General features: G+C 48.5%; 1 protein-coding gene across 1 annotated transcript in view; it reads right to left on the bottom strand.

Moving 5' to 3' along the window:
* LOC132835845 (ras-specific guanine nucleotide-releasing factor RalGPS1-like) overlaps nt 1–10,883 on the bottom strand; it is a 46,889-nt gene extending 36,006 nt beyond the window's left edge. The window contains exons 1-3 of the mRNA XM_060854940.1: nt 10,752–10,883; nt 10,406–10,501; nt 8,410–8,460 (exon numbers count right to left, since the gene is read on the bottom strand). Coding sequence (XP_060710923.1) covers nt 8,410–8,460; nt 10,406–10,501; nt 10,752–10,883 — 279 coding nt within the window. The remainder of the gene's footprint in view (nt 1–8,409; nt 8,461–10,405; nt 10,502–10,751) is intronic.
* Between the last annotated feature and the right edge of the window lie 3,143 nt (nt 10,884–14,026).

Here is a 14,026-nt window from a genome sequence, read left to right as displayed (position 1 = left end):
GGAGAGAAAAAAAAGTGAGACCATGGGGGTTGGGAGGGGGAAGATGCTAAACAAAGTGCTGAAGTAAATATCCCAGCCAGAGGCTGGAGTTGCCCCTCTCCAGCTTTCCAAAAGCAGTCGCTGTTTGAAACCGGTGGAACCCAACGGAAGATTCCAATCCCTCGCTTTGAGCGGCCAGGCACCCAGGTTCAAGAAAAGTGGATCACCCCAAACAGACTGCCAACAAACCTCAAACAACTGGCATGGAGTTAACCAACAATAAGTTGCATTTAGATAGCATCTTTCACAGAGGGAAGCATTCCAGGTGCTTCACGAGAGTGTTATCAGCAAGCTATTGAAGATCGAGACCCTGGGCTGCCAAACGCTTGGTCAACGAGTTCTTGGACAAGGCAAGGGGTGGGTTGGGGTAGAAGGTTCGGGAAGAGAACAGGTCTTTATCAGCTCAAGGTTTACCCACCTCCCAGTGGTGGACAGAATACGCAGCACGCTGGAATTAGAGGAACATAGAGATTGGAGGTCCTGCAATTACATAATAAACTAGAAAACAGGACCTCCAGGGAGTAGTCTCAGCATTACTCTCCATGTCACATGCTACCAAGGTGAGGAACAGAGATGTAGTACAATTCAGCATGTGGTTAAAGAACTGGTGTAGGCAGGAGGGCTTCAGCTGGGTGGGGGGGGGGGGGGGGTCATTGGGATGTCTACCAGGGAAGGTGACAAGTGAACAAGAAGGACTTGTCGCACCTAATCTGGATGGGCACCAATATCCTAGCAGGGAGATTTAATGGTGCCATTCGGGAGAGTTACGTGTGGTTAAGGGGGCTGGGAACAGGAGCAGCAGGTCAGTACGTACAGAGGCTGGGGAAATGTTTGAGATTAAGACAAATATAGCTAAGAGGAAGCGCAGTCAGGGAGAGGTTGCTGAACTCAGCGGAACTGGAGGGCTGGACTGTATTTGTTTCAATGTAAGAGGTAGAACAGTTAAGAGAGGTGAACTTCGAGCCGGGATTAATGCATGCAATTAAATGTTGCTTTCACAGAGAGATGTTGAAAGAGGGACAGGATTGGCAGCTTAACGTTCTGGAATATCAGTGTTTCAGATGAGACAGGGAAGCAGAGGTGGGGGAATGCATAACTGGTGAGGAAGCAGAGCAAACTCTGCTGGGGTGGACACCCTTCAGTGAGGCATTATGGGTAGAGCTCAGGAACAAGGAGGGTGCAATCACAGAGCTAGGATTGGACGATAGACCTCACAGCTTTCAGCAGGAAAGTGGGGAAGGGACGTGTATGCAGATTCATGGTTGTTGTGGTGGGTGAGTTTAACATTCCCCCCCCTCCCCATATTGACTAGGACTCCCTCAGTGCTGGGGATTCGGATGGAGAGCAGTTTGATAGGTGTGTCTAGGAGGACTTTTTGAAACAGTATACGGAGAGTCCAACGAGGGAGTGGGCCATATTGGGAAACGAGACTGGCCAGGTGATCAAAGTTTCAATGGGGCAAGATTTCGGGAATAGTGACCATAATTCCACAAGTTTTCAGATATTTATGGATGAAGACAAGAGTAGACCTTGGACAAAGGTGTTAAACTGGCCTAAGGCCAACTATGAGCAAGTTAGACAAAGTTAGAAATCACAACACCAGGTTAGAGCACAACAGGTTTATTGGGAAGCACTAGCTTTCAGAGCGCTGCTCCGAAAATAAACCTGATGGACTCTAACCTGATGTTGTGTGATTTTTAACCTGGTCCACCCCTGTCCAACACCGGCACCTCCACATCAAGTTGGACAAAGAATTGGTGAAGGTGATTTGGGGAGCAGCTGTTTGAGGGTAAATCCACATCCAACACGTGGGAGTATTTTAGAGACCAGTTGATTAGACGGCACCACAGGCACGTTCCCATGAAAACGAAGAGCAGGAACGTCAGGATTCAGGAAGATGGGATGACGGGGGAGTTACTGGCCGAGTTTAAGAGCAGAAGGAAGTGTACCTAAGGTCTAATGAACTAAAAACAAATGTAGTCCTTGAAGAATATACAGAAAGTAGGAAGGAGCTGCGATGGGCAGTTAGGGGAGCTACAAGGGGCTCAGAAATGTCTTTGGTCAGCAGAGTTATATACGTACATTAGAAACTGGAGTGTAACTAGGGAAACCGTCTACCCACTCAAGGATAAAGAGGAGAGGTTGGGTATGGATCCAGGGGAAATGGGAGAGAACCTTAATGAGCACTTTACAACAAGGGGAGGGGGATACGAGGGACGCTGAGGTTAGGAAGAATATTCTTGGGCAAGTCAACATAATGAAGGAGGAGGTCAGAGGTCTCCACCCTCCAATCCAATTCACCCATGCCAACCAGATTTCCAAAAACTGAACCAGCTCCCATGTGCCTGCATTTGACCCATCTCCCTCCAAACCTTTCCCATCCATGGACCTGAGCAAATGTTTTTTTTTAAATGGTGTCATTGTAGAGGCCTCTGCCACTTCCTCGGGCAGCTCATTCCACAACATGCACCACAGCGGGATACAGATAGATTATAGATTTGGACAGAGAAATCACAGATGGAGTTTAGTCAGGACAAATGCAAAGTAATGCATTTTGGAAAATCAAATTTAGGCGTAAATTATACAATAAATGACAGAACCCTTAGGAGAGTTGACATACAGAAGGAATGAGGTGTACAGGTCCACAATCCCTGAAAGTGGCAACTCAGGTGGATAAGGTGGTCAGAAAGACACACAGATAAATGCTTTCATTGGCGGGACATCCAATATCAAAGTTAGCAAGTTATGTTGCAGCTGTATAAAACTTTAGATAGGCCACATTTGGAATACTGCATGCAGTTCTGGTCACCACATTACCAGAAGGAAGGGGATGTTGTGGAGAGGGTGCCGAGGTTTGCCAGGATGTTGCCTAGTCTGGAGGGTTTTGGTTATGAGGAAAGGTTGGATTAACTTGGATTGTTTTCACTGGAAAAATGGAGGCTGAGGGCGACCTGATAGAGGTTTACAAAATTATGAGAGTCTTAGATCGGGTGGATAGTCAGAGGGTTTTTTCCCACCCCAGGGTGGAAAGGTCAATTACAAGAGGGCAGAGATTCAAGGTGAGAAGGGGAAAGGTTAGGGGAGAAGGATTCACACAGAGGCTGGTGGGTGCCTGGAACACACTGTCAGTGGGGGTGGGGGAAGCAGGCACACTAGCAACATTTAAGGTGTATCTTGGTAGACACATGAACAGGAGGCAAACAGGGGGATAGAAACCAGTTAGGGGCAATAAGTAGTGGGTCTAAATAAGGGTCAGAATCAGTGCGGGCTTGGTGGGCCGAAGGGCCTGTTCTTGTGCTGTATTGTTCTGTCCAGGGTTGCAGGAACGTACAGAGGGTCAGGAGGTGAGGCTATGGAGGGAGTTGAACATTACAGCGACCATTTTAAATCGTAAGCACACACCTAGCTACCTTCGGCTGTCACTGTGTATGGAAAGGTTCAGACAACCCCGAACAGAAACACTTAACCAACAGCAGTCTCAAAGAAGAATCGCAGTGGACTCAAAACACACACACTCTCTCTCTCGCTCTCCCTCCCCACAAATACTGCCAGACCTGCTGAGTTTTTCCAACACTTGACAATGCTGTTTTAGCTCTCCCCATCTACAGTGATTTGCTGCTGTTTAACCAATCAAGGCTGAATACAAGTTGCTGAGGGAAACCATTGACCCAGAAAGACCATATATGACAGCAACATGGATTGTAAAAGATACAATTAACCAGGAAGAGCTTCTGCCCAGAATCTGGGAGGGTTCGGCAATAATTTCTGAATTCACAAATAGTCAGGAGCTGGGTGAGTGGGAGCCAGCTCCAAACGGAGTTTCAGTTACTTGGCAAGGTAATAAAAACAAGCCTGCAACTTAAAAATAATCTATCAAAGCAGCCACACGCACAGTCCCTTGTTGGATCACGTACCTCTGTTAGTACCTACAGAGCTGCTGTGGGAACCAGCCCCGTTAGGGACAGTGTTTGGACAGGACCTTACACAGAGACAGTTGACGCAGTGGGACTGACCTTGACCTGTCCCAGACAGAGGGACAAAACTTTGCATCCATCCCTCAGACTGGGCCCCAGTCAGGCTGCTGTGAGGGAGTGGGTGATAGATGGGGAGACAGACACAGACCAAGGTTCTATAAACCAGCTGGCACCTCATGCAGTTGTCCATTACCAATCAAAATATTGAACACTGTCTCTATGGAATCTGAAGCTACAGTCCTCAAAACTCCCACTGGGTGGTTATGGGGGTGTGGGGGTGGGGAGGAGAAAGAGTTTGGGGGGGGGGGGGGTAGAATTAATTCCAAGAATCTCCCAGCTCAGTCAACCGCAATCTCAGAGAGTTTCCATTTATCCAATACTGGGGTTGTGGGGCACTCCAGACACAGATACAGCAACACCAGCTTCAATCCCACCCTATCACAGAGAAACCGGTGTTCAACACTCAGGAATTCTCAATCCGGGGGATTTGCAATTTTTAGTTCCGTTCTCACTCGTTTTGGTGTTGTTTGCTGTTTTGCTTTACGTTCTGCAGCAGCAGGATATTAGACTCGAACATCTGGATTGCCAACTACATCGCAGCCTCTCACGGTCACTTCAAACAACCACACCTTATTATAAAGGCTGTTAGACATGAGGCAGCAACAATTAACTCAAAACACAAAGCAATACTGTGTGTATGAACAGAAACCGATGCTGTGACAAGGAGATGAAGTTGCTGGCACGGTGAACTCTTCAAATGTGACATTCAAGCACGTGGGTCACCTGACTGCAGGAGGTGGTGAAGTTGTCGGATTGGGATTTTATTTTCTAAGTGTCTGTCTCTGTGTGTTGACAAGACAGGCGGGTGGGCACACCTCCCCGACTGACAGGCCCCCCACCAACACAACCTCCACCCCCGGCACATTCCCCTGCAACCGCAGGAAATGTAAAACTTGCGCCCACACCTCCACACTCACTTCCCTCCAAGGCCCCAAGGGATCCTTCCATATCCGCCACAAGTTCACCTGTACCTCCACACACATCATCTATTGCATCCGCTGCACCCGATGTGGCCTCCTCTATATTGGGGAGACAGGCTGCTTACTTGCGGAACGCTTCAGAGAACACCTCAGGGCTGCCCGGACCAACCAACCCAATCACTCCGTGGCTCAACACTTTAACCCTCCCTCCCACTCCACCGAGGACATGCAGGTCCTTGGACTCCTCCACCGGCAGAACATTACAACACGACGGCTGGAGGAGGAGTGCCTCATCTTCCGCCTGGGAACCCTCCAACCACAAGGGATGAACTCAGATTTCTCCAGTTTCCTCATTTCCCCTCCCCCCACCTTGTCTCAGTCGGTTCCCTCAACTCAGCACCGCCCTCCTAACCTGCAATCTTCTTCCTGACCTCTCCGCCCCCACCCCACTCCGGCCTATCACCCTCACCTTGACCTCCTTCCACCTATCCCACCTCCATCGCCCCTCCCCCAAGTCCCTCCTCCCTACCTTTTATCTTAGCCTGCTTGGCTCTCTCTCTCTTATTCCTGATGAAGGGCTTATGCTCGAAACGTCGAATTCTCTATTCCTGAGATGCTGCCTGGCCTGCTGTGCTTTGACCAGCAACACATTTGCAGGGTGGGCACACCTCCCCGACTGACAGGCGGGTGGGCACACCTCCCCGACTGACAGGCGGGCGGGCAGACAGAGACAAGACAGCAGGCAGGTGGAGCAGAACATAGGAATCCAGGGTGAAGGTGATGATCGTGATGTGGGATCACAGGGAAATTTTAAATAAAACAATGAAGTTAATCCACAATTGAAGCCAAGTAATGTTATTTTCAAAAGACCAAAGAACACACACACAGACTGGAATACTGGGACTCTGCCGCTGGGCTGGTGGGGAGGGGAGACCAAAGTAGTTTCCGGAAAAGGAGAGGGCAGTGACGGGGTGGAGGGGGAGGGCAGGAGGTGGTGTGTGCAGGACATGTGGGAGGGGGTACAGCAGACAGTGGGAGACCTCATGGCCCCCTTCCTCAGCGCGTGACCCTGACTCCCACACCTTTGGCTAAACTCAGGCAACTACCTTCTTTCTGCACTTGTGTGGCGCCACACTGAAAACCCTGACAGGAGGGCTGTCAAATGAAACCCAGCGCTGAGTCACAGGAGGAGATATCATAGACAGGCAACCGACAAGCCAGGCTGGACGGTGGGGGGTTTGAAGGAGCATGCTATGAGGAGGAAAGAGTGAGAGACTCGGGGAGGGAATTGCAAAGCTCATGGTTCTGGAAGCACGTCACGGGGACCGAAGGAAATGGGTTTTACCGTGCAGGACAGAGTTGGAGGGCTGTCGGCCTGAATTCAGGAGATTACAGAGGTCACGCTGAGGCATCAATATCGTGGAGAGATTTGAACTTGAGATGACTTTATTCAATTTGACATGAAGCCATTGTATTAAAACCATTCCATTTAGTTTGAACTTGGTCACCCAGTAAGGTATAATTAACGCAGGTTACCATGGATACATGCAAATATGCAATTAAACCAACAGCAGCACTATCAGGATGGTTTCAGAGACCAATGACTGAGCAAAGCCTCCGAATTGTCAGGGTCACTACCCGAGGAAAAAGCCTTCACGTTATCTCAAAGATATTAAAATCCAGGAGCCTACAGCCACCAAAGCAGAGCAATAATCATCATATTACAGTGAGAAAGAGGAAAATTGTTCTGTGAAAAAATAAAAACAAAATAATTTTCCAGGTGGAGATTATTCACATCTCCACCTGTCAGAGCTAGTTGGTTAATCCAGGAGTGCACCACTGTAGGACCCGAAACAGCAACTTAGTGACATAGACCAGTCTCATCACAACCCCATGCTGACTAACCCAGAGAGGCTGCTCTCCAGAGTAAAGAGGGGCACTACTTGTCCTTCTAGTCACTCAGCAACAGGTCCCTCCAATTCCTGAAGCCATCCAATATTCCAGAGACTCCACAAGGTCACAACAGTGATCGAGGGAGACACAGACATCGCCAACACCCAGTCACAGCGGCCTGTACCATCTACAAGGCACATCGCAGAAGTTCACCAAGCTCCAGGGACAGCATCTTCCAAGCCCACACCCACATCTAGAAGGACAAGGGCAGCAGAGACATGGTTCCCCTCTGAGTCACTCACCAGCCTGATGGGGAAATATATTTCCATTCCTTCAATCTCACCGGGCCAAAATCCTGGAATTCCTTCTCGAAGTGCATGGTGGGTCTAGCTACAGCACATGGACTGCAGCGGTTCAAGAAGGCAGCTCACCCCCACCTTCCAATCACCAGAGGAAGTAGTTAGTGCCCAAGGTCAGCAGCTGGAGGGAAGGCCAATGAAATGTTGGCCTTTATCTCAAAGGGAATGGAGTCTAAGAATAGGGAGCTATTTTCAAACTATACAAGACCACACCTGGAACATGGTCAACAGTGTTGGGTCCCTTATCAAAGGAACGATCGGCTGGTCTTGCAGGCGATCCAGAGAACGCTCACTTGGCTGAGCCCAGGGACGCAGCAAGGGATTTCCCGATGGGAAGTCGAGTAGGTGGGGTTTGTACTCACTGGAGTTTAGGAGAATGGGAGGTGACCTTATTGAAGCAGAGTTTCAGAGGTTTGGTAGGATAGAGGCAGAGAGGGTGTTTGTGAGAGTCATGGACCAGAGAGAATAAAGCTCAGAATGAGTCGTCGTACATTTAAGGCAAAGATGAGGAGGAATCTCTACTCAGTGGGAAGTGAGTCTATGTATTTTATTTTTAAACTGCAGGGGCTGTTGAGGCTGAGTAATACAATAGATTAAAGGACAGGATGGACAGGTTTTTAATCAGTAAGGGAATCAAGGGTTATGGGGGAAAGTGCAGCTGAGGACCATCAGATCAGCCATGATCTCACTGAATGGTGGGACAGGCTCAATGGGTCAAATAGTCCACTCCTGCTCTTATGCCTGATGGCCATCTCCAGGAGAACTAAACGATGAACAACCAACACTAGCCATGTCAACCATGTTCAAGTCCCATCAGAAAATCCTTTTGTGAAAGATGGTCATGTTGACAGCGAGATTAGCCCCAGTTCTGCACCATTTCAGCACATAGCTAGCTAGTCCTCTCCCTTGACCCAGACTCCTACCCCTCAGCTGAGCTTCTCTCTCCCACAGTTCTCACTTTCTCATTCCCCCCTCCTCTACCCCTTCCACACCTGAAGTACTTATCCCATCCACCCAAAGCCAGCCCCTCTCACCTCCACCAGCCTGAATCCCTGACCCTCGTGCGTCTCTCTCTCTCTCTCTCTCGCTCTCTCTGACCCCTCTCCATGTCCCCAATTCCATTGTCCCCCTCCCCCCGAATCCCACCTCCAGCCCAGGTCCTACCTGGAGTTGAATGGCTGTGAAGATTGGAATGTCAAGTTGGGTGATTTGACTCTGCAATAGAACATTCAGGATCAGTCAAAGCTCAGGATAGAAAATGGAACAGAATTATTTCACCGACAAATAAAAACAACCTATTTCACAATCTGCTCTTCCAGATCAATTTTTTTTATTCATTCACAGGATGGTGTTGTCTCTGGCTGGGCCAGAATTTATCGTCCATCCCTAACTCATCCTCTACAGGAATATAAAACAGCAGGAGGTTGCGACAAACTAGACGTTTCAAAAGCGCCAGTACAGAGCTGATGGGCCAAGTGGCCTCCTTCAGTGCTGTACTATTTTATGATGCTATGGTGAGACGTTCACTGCCAAAGGTTTAATAGATAATTACATTACCAAAGAACCACGCAAAAATATATTCTTAAAAAGGAAACTCGCACTGGCCTTACTGAAAAGCTGACCTGATCTTTTATCATGAAAAAGACTTACCTGCCACACTGTCTGAGATTTCCAAAACTAAAATCCACAAACCTTTCACCTTCTCTTCTGCAAACACAGACAGCAAATGCTGATGGTTTTGTGATATGGTTAAGGCATGGTCCAAAGATTGTGGAGATATTTAAGAGTAATATCAACGTACAACCGGCAGAACAATTCACTGCAGACTGCTCAGAAACAAAAGATGACCCTTTCCCCATCTCCAGCCTCACCTGCAGGACGGAGTTAATCCAAAGCAGTGATGGGACCCACAAACAGAATACCTGACCCCAGGCTGACAGTCCAGTACAACACGGAGGGAATACTGTACAGTAGCTAATAAACTCTCACTCTCTCATTCAAAATAGCCTGGCTTATTTGGTCCCTTTTAAAATATCAATATATTTGGACTTGAAAAAAGGTATCCACAAGGGAAGGGGTTCTTTTATACATTAACTTTGTTGCAATAAACTGAGGGGGGGGGGGTTGAGAAAAGAAGGGGAACACTGCATCCCTCCTCACCTGGGATTTAACTATTTTGGAACTATCCCATCTCGACTTATTGTGAACTGGGGACTCTCACTCAGGGACTGGTCTTGACAGCAGATGCTGCCTGGCATTGGTGCCAATGTTACTCGCTGCTTGTTAGGTCAAACCTGGATATTGTCCAGATCCTGTCACACTTGATCATGGACCATTTCAGTATCTGAGGAGCTGTGAATGGTGGTGAACATTGTGCAATGATTGGTGAACATTTCCACTTCTGACCTTATGGAGGGAAGGCCATTGCTGAAGCAGCTGAAGATGGTTGGGCCAAGGTCACTGCCCTGAGGCACTCTTGGAGCGGAGGTGACTGACTTCCAACAACCATGACCACCTTCAAGGGTGGTTAACAGATCCTGTAGCTGTGGAAGGTGTGACAGAAATCCAAACTCAAGCTCAATGACCAGGTCAGACACTTCTAAAACCTGTCATCCATGAATCTGGGTGGGGTTTTCCCACTGGAGCTCTAAAACCGTCCTTCACTCCATTTCGACAAACAGACCCCTTTCTCCCAGGAAGAGCGTGGCCCCAATCCTGTCACCTCCTTCCAACTGTTCTCCCTCTGGCCCCTGCCTACTCTCCAGGATTGTCTCCCTGGGCCTGACAGAGTCCCTGGGCCCTGAACCTGAGGGTGGGGGCGGGGTGTTGAGGGGCAGATTCACTGCAGGTAATCCTGACCCCCTCTCCGATATTCTTGGGAATGTCCACTGGGGAGCCCACTGGACGTTGATCAGAGTTCATTTGAAATGAGCTACAGCTGGAGGGGAGCGCAGACTCGGGAGTGAAATCGCCAACCTATTACTCCCACGATATTCAGCACCACCTCTGGGTCAATTTGAGACACTGAAGTTCAAATTCATTCCCTGCAGCTTCACGATCTCACAGCTCATGGCTCCAGGCATTATTATAAAACCAAGACCCCCAATTTACTGTCCGCTATCCCCCCACCCCCTCACGGCCCACTTCACGTTCTACTCACTGCAAATTCTTCTGGGGTCACCATGAGAATGTCAAATACCACAGCATCAAAGTGGAAGTCACAGGACGCTGTCTGTGTGGGGGGAGCAGCTGGGCTCTGCAGGAAGACAGAAAGCATCAGCAGGAGGTATTCCAGTCAAGAACATTGATGGCTCCAACACTAACGTCAGCTTCGTTCACTCACACACCCAAGCTTGGGAACACTTTCAAATTCCCTGAACTTCTAATGAACATATTTAAAATGTAGGGTGCACAGCAACCGTTGCTGCAGCGTGAGATCCCAGAGTGTTTTGGGACGTCGATGGAGAGATCCTTAGCCAGGACACCAGACACAGCTGCTGACCCACCTCTTGCCCAGTGAGGAGGACGAGGTGACGGAGTGAGACAGTCACTCCCGCTTGCTCCATCAGAAACACAACCCCAGACGCCTGAAACAGAAACATGAAGGCCAGAGTCCGTCCTGCCTCTGAAGGAGTCATTGTCTCCACAGCCTCACTGACTTCTCCAGCATGGGATCAAATCCCTTTCCACCACTTCTCAGGTGCAGCATTCCCAATCCCGACTCCCAGCAAAAACACTCAACTCCTCTCGCGATCTATCGCCATGCGCTCAGAATCCAGCAGCCTTCGTTATTGGGCCTCAATGGGAACAGCTTCACTCGCTCTGCCAAAACTTGGCCAAATCCTCTGTGAAGGTGCTCACTGGTTAACCTTTCCTGTCCCTTCCCTGCCTTTCTGTTTCCAGCCTCTTCTCATCCATGAAGTGCTGGAATCTCTCCCCGACAACCCAAGGCCTTTCAGGTGATCCCAGGATTCCCGGAGTTTATCACAGTCTCTCCAGAGAGGTTCCTCATTTGTCTGTCAGAGTAAAGTCTGATGCCACCCACCCCCCGCCTCCCTCCAACATAAGAGTTTCACCTGACAAAAAAAAATCCCGAAAAAAAGTGCTGGAAATCCGAAACCAAAACAGGAAGTGGCTGGAAAAGCTCAGCAAGTCTCGGTGGAGGGAAATCAGAGTTAACTTTTTGGGTCCAGTGACCCTTCCTCAGAACTGATGGCAACTCGGGAAAGGAGGGTTTTTGTACAGAAAATAGGGTGGCAAAAGGTGGGTGCAGAAACAATAGGTGGGGATAGAGCCCAAGGAAGGGGAACAACAGTTGGATAAAGGAATGGTTAAAGGTCAGTCTGGGGGAATGAATAACTGGTAACGGGGTCTTTAACAGCTAACAATGTATGGGAGCAGCTGATGTGACAGCCAGACCTGGGGTGTAGGGGTGGGAGGGAAGCAAGTGAAAGGTGATCTAGCCCGAAAATGGTTGAACTCAATAAAAGTCCAGAGGGCTGCAGGGTTCCCAAGTAGAAAATGAGGAGCTGCTCTTCCAGCTTACGCTAAGCCTCACAGGAGCACTGCACCAAGACGGAGACAGAAGTTGGCCAGGGAATGGGGTGGGGTGGTGAACTAGGCAAAAGTGAGGACTGCAGATACTGGAAACCAGAGTTTAGATCAGAGTGGCGCTGGAAAAGCACAGCAGGTCAGGCAGCATCCAAGGAGCAGGAGAATCGACGTTTCGAGTAAAAGCCCTTCATCAGGAATCGAGGTGTGTTGAACTGGCAGGCAGCTGGAAGCTCAGAGTCTTTTTGCAGTGTTCAGTGAAGCAGTTACCCAGCCTGCGCTTTGTTTCTCGAGTGTAGAGGAGACCGCATTGTGGTCAGCGCACACAGTAGGTTAGATTGAGGGGAGTGAAAGTAAACGCTGGTTTACCTGCAGGGTGTGTCTGGGGTGTGCTGAATGGTGGGGAGGGCAGTAGTAAATGGGCTGGTAGTTACACCTTCTGTGATTGCAGGAGAGGGTACCATGAGGCTGTGGGGATGTCAGGAGTGAAGGAGGAGTATTCAGGATGTCCCGGAGGAAATGGTCCTTATGGAACGCTGACGGTAAGGGAGGGGAATATGTATCTGGGTGGTGACATCTCACTGGAGGTGGTGGAAATGGATGTGGATGATGATGATGAAATTTCACAAAATCAGAGACCTTCCCTCCAAGAGCCAGGGTCTGATCTCCCACCCCTTCAATCTTAAACTCCAACACATGAGAAAAATCTAATTAACACCAAAAGTTTAAAATTAACCTCAAAGCGTGAAAGCTTTAATCCCACATAATTATTTAAACCTCCATCCTCCAAATTTTAATTGGAAACAGGGAGAGAAGAGAGGGGGGGGAAAAGAAACACTAATCAATCTTTTTTGTATTTGATGCTGAGCCGTAATTAATTTCCTTTCAGAAAGGGTCAACATTAACATGGAAAACTATTTTAATGCTGTTCCAGGAAGATGTGGATTAGCCTGGAAAGCAGAGGACACGAGATAGCGACTGAAGGACAGAACAAAGACACAAAAACATTGCTTGTTCATTGCCAGGGTTCTGAATGATATCTGTATCTCCACACCTAGAGCAGCCAGAGATGCAACAAATTTAGTTGCAAAATTAACGTCAACAAGAGCAGAGTTTCTGTGAAGCCTTTTATAGTCCAATAGCTACCATAGCTATTCCAAAAGCACTTTCCTCCTCATGTTGAAGAGACGAATAATATTTTCCCTCCCTCCTACTGCTATCACATTGTTCACTCAGAAGCGTAGAGTGAGTACAGACTGTGACACAAACCAATACTGCCCCTCCCTGCCACCATCTCTGGCCGTTACAAAGGAACACAGTCCACCCCTTTCCCAGTCGCTATGCAATGCAGCAAGATAGTGCCTGAAACCTCAGTACAGAGAGTGCTGACTGAAGGACAGTCCAAGGTGGTCAGCAACTCTGTCGGGTATTTCTAACCCCAGTGCCTGTCATTGGAACTTCCATCATTAACATCCCCAAGGTCTGGTCCGAGCTGGGGGAAAAAAAAAGAGAGAGAAACTGGATAAAAGGTCTCACCAGACTGTACTTCCTATCTGGGGCCAGTAATACTTCCATTTCAGTCAGAAGATCATGGGTTCAAGCCCCACCAGAGGACACAAACACAAGGTGTGCTCACTGCAGTAACATGTCTTCAGGAGCTTATTAAGGATCCAGTGCTAACATTCAAAGAAATAGAGACACTTTGTTTTGTAAAGGGGTGGTTTTTGGGGGGGGGGGGGGGGGGGGGGGGGGAGCAGCAAAGAGGTGAGAGGATGTGTGCACGTGCGTTCTGGCAATGTTCTCTGGCCTATAATAAAATAGTGATGGATATAGATAGACCAGGTCTAAAAGTTGAAGTTCTAAATTGGAGAAAGGCCAATTTTGACGGTATTAGGCAAGAACTTTCAAAAGCTGATTGGGGGCAGATGTTCGCAGATAAAGGGACGGCTGGAAAATGGGAAGCCTTCAGAAATGAGATAATAAGAATCCAGAGACAGTACATTCCTGTCAGGGTGAAAGGAAAGGCTAGTAGGTATAGGGAATGCTGGATGACTAAAGAAATTGAGAACTTGGTTAAGAAAAAGAAGGAAGCATAGATTTGGTAGATTTCCAAGGTAGATTTGGAGATACCGGTGTTGGACTGGGGTGTACAAAGTTAAAAATCACACAATACCAGGTTATAGTCCAACAGGTTTAATTGGAAGCACACTAACTTTCGGAGCGACGTTCC

The sequence above is a fragment of the Hemiscyllium ocellatum genome, chromosome 45, assembly GCF_020745735.1.
Source record: "Hemiscyllium ocellatum isolate sHemOce1 chromosome 45, sHemOce1.pat.X.cur, whole genome shotgun sequence".
Lineage (NCBI taxonomy): Eukaryota > Metazoa > Chordata > Chondrichthyes > Orectolobiformes > Hemiscylliidae > Hemiscyllium > Hemiscyllium ocellatum.
Note: the sequence above shows the minus strand (reverse complement) of the source record. Positions and strands in the feature narration are given on the sequence as shown.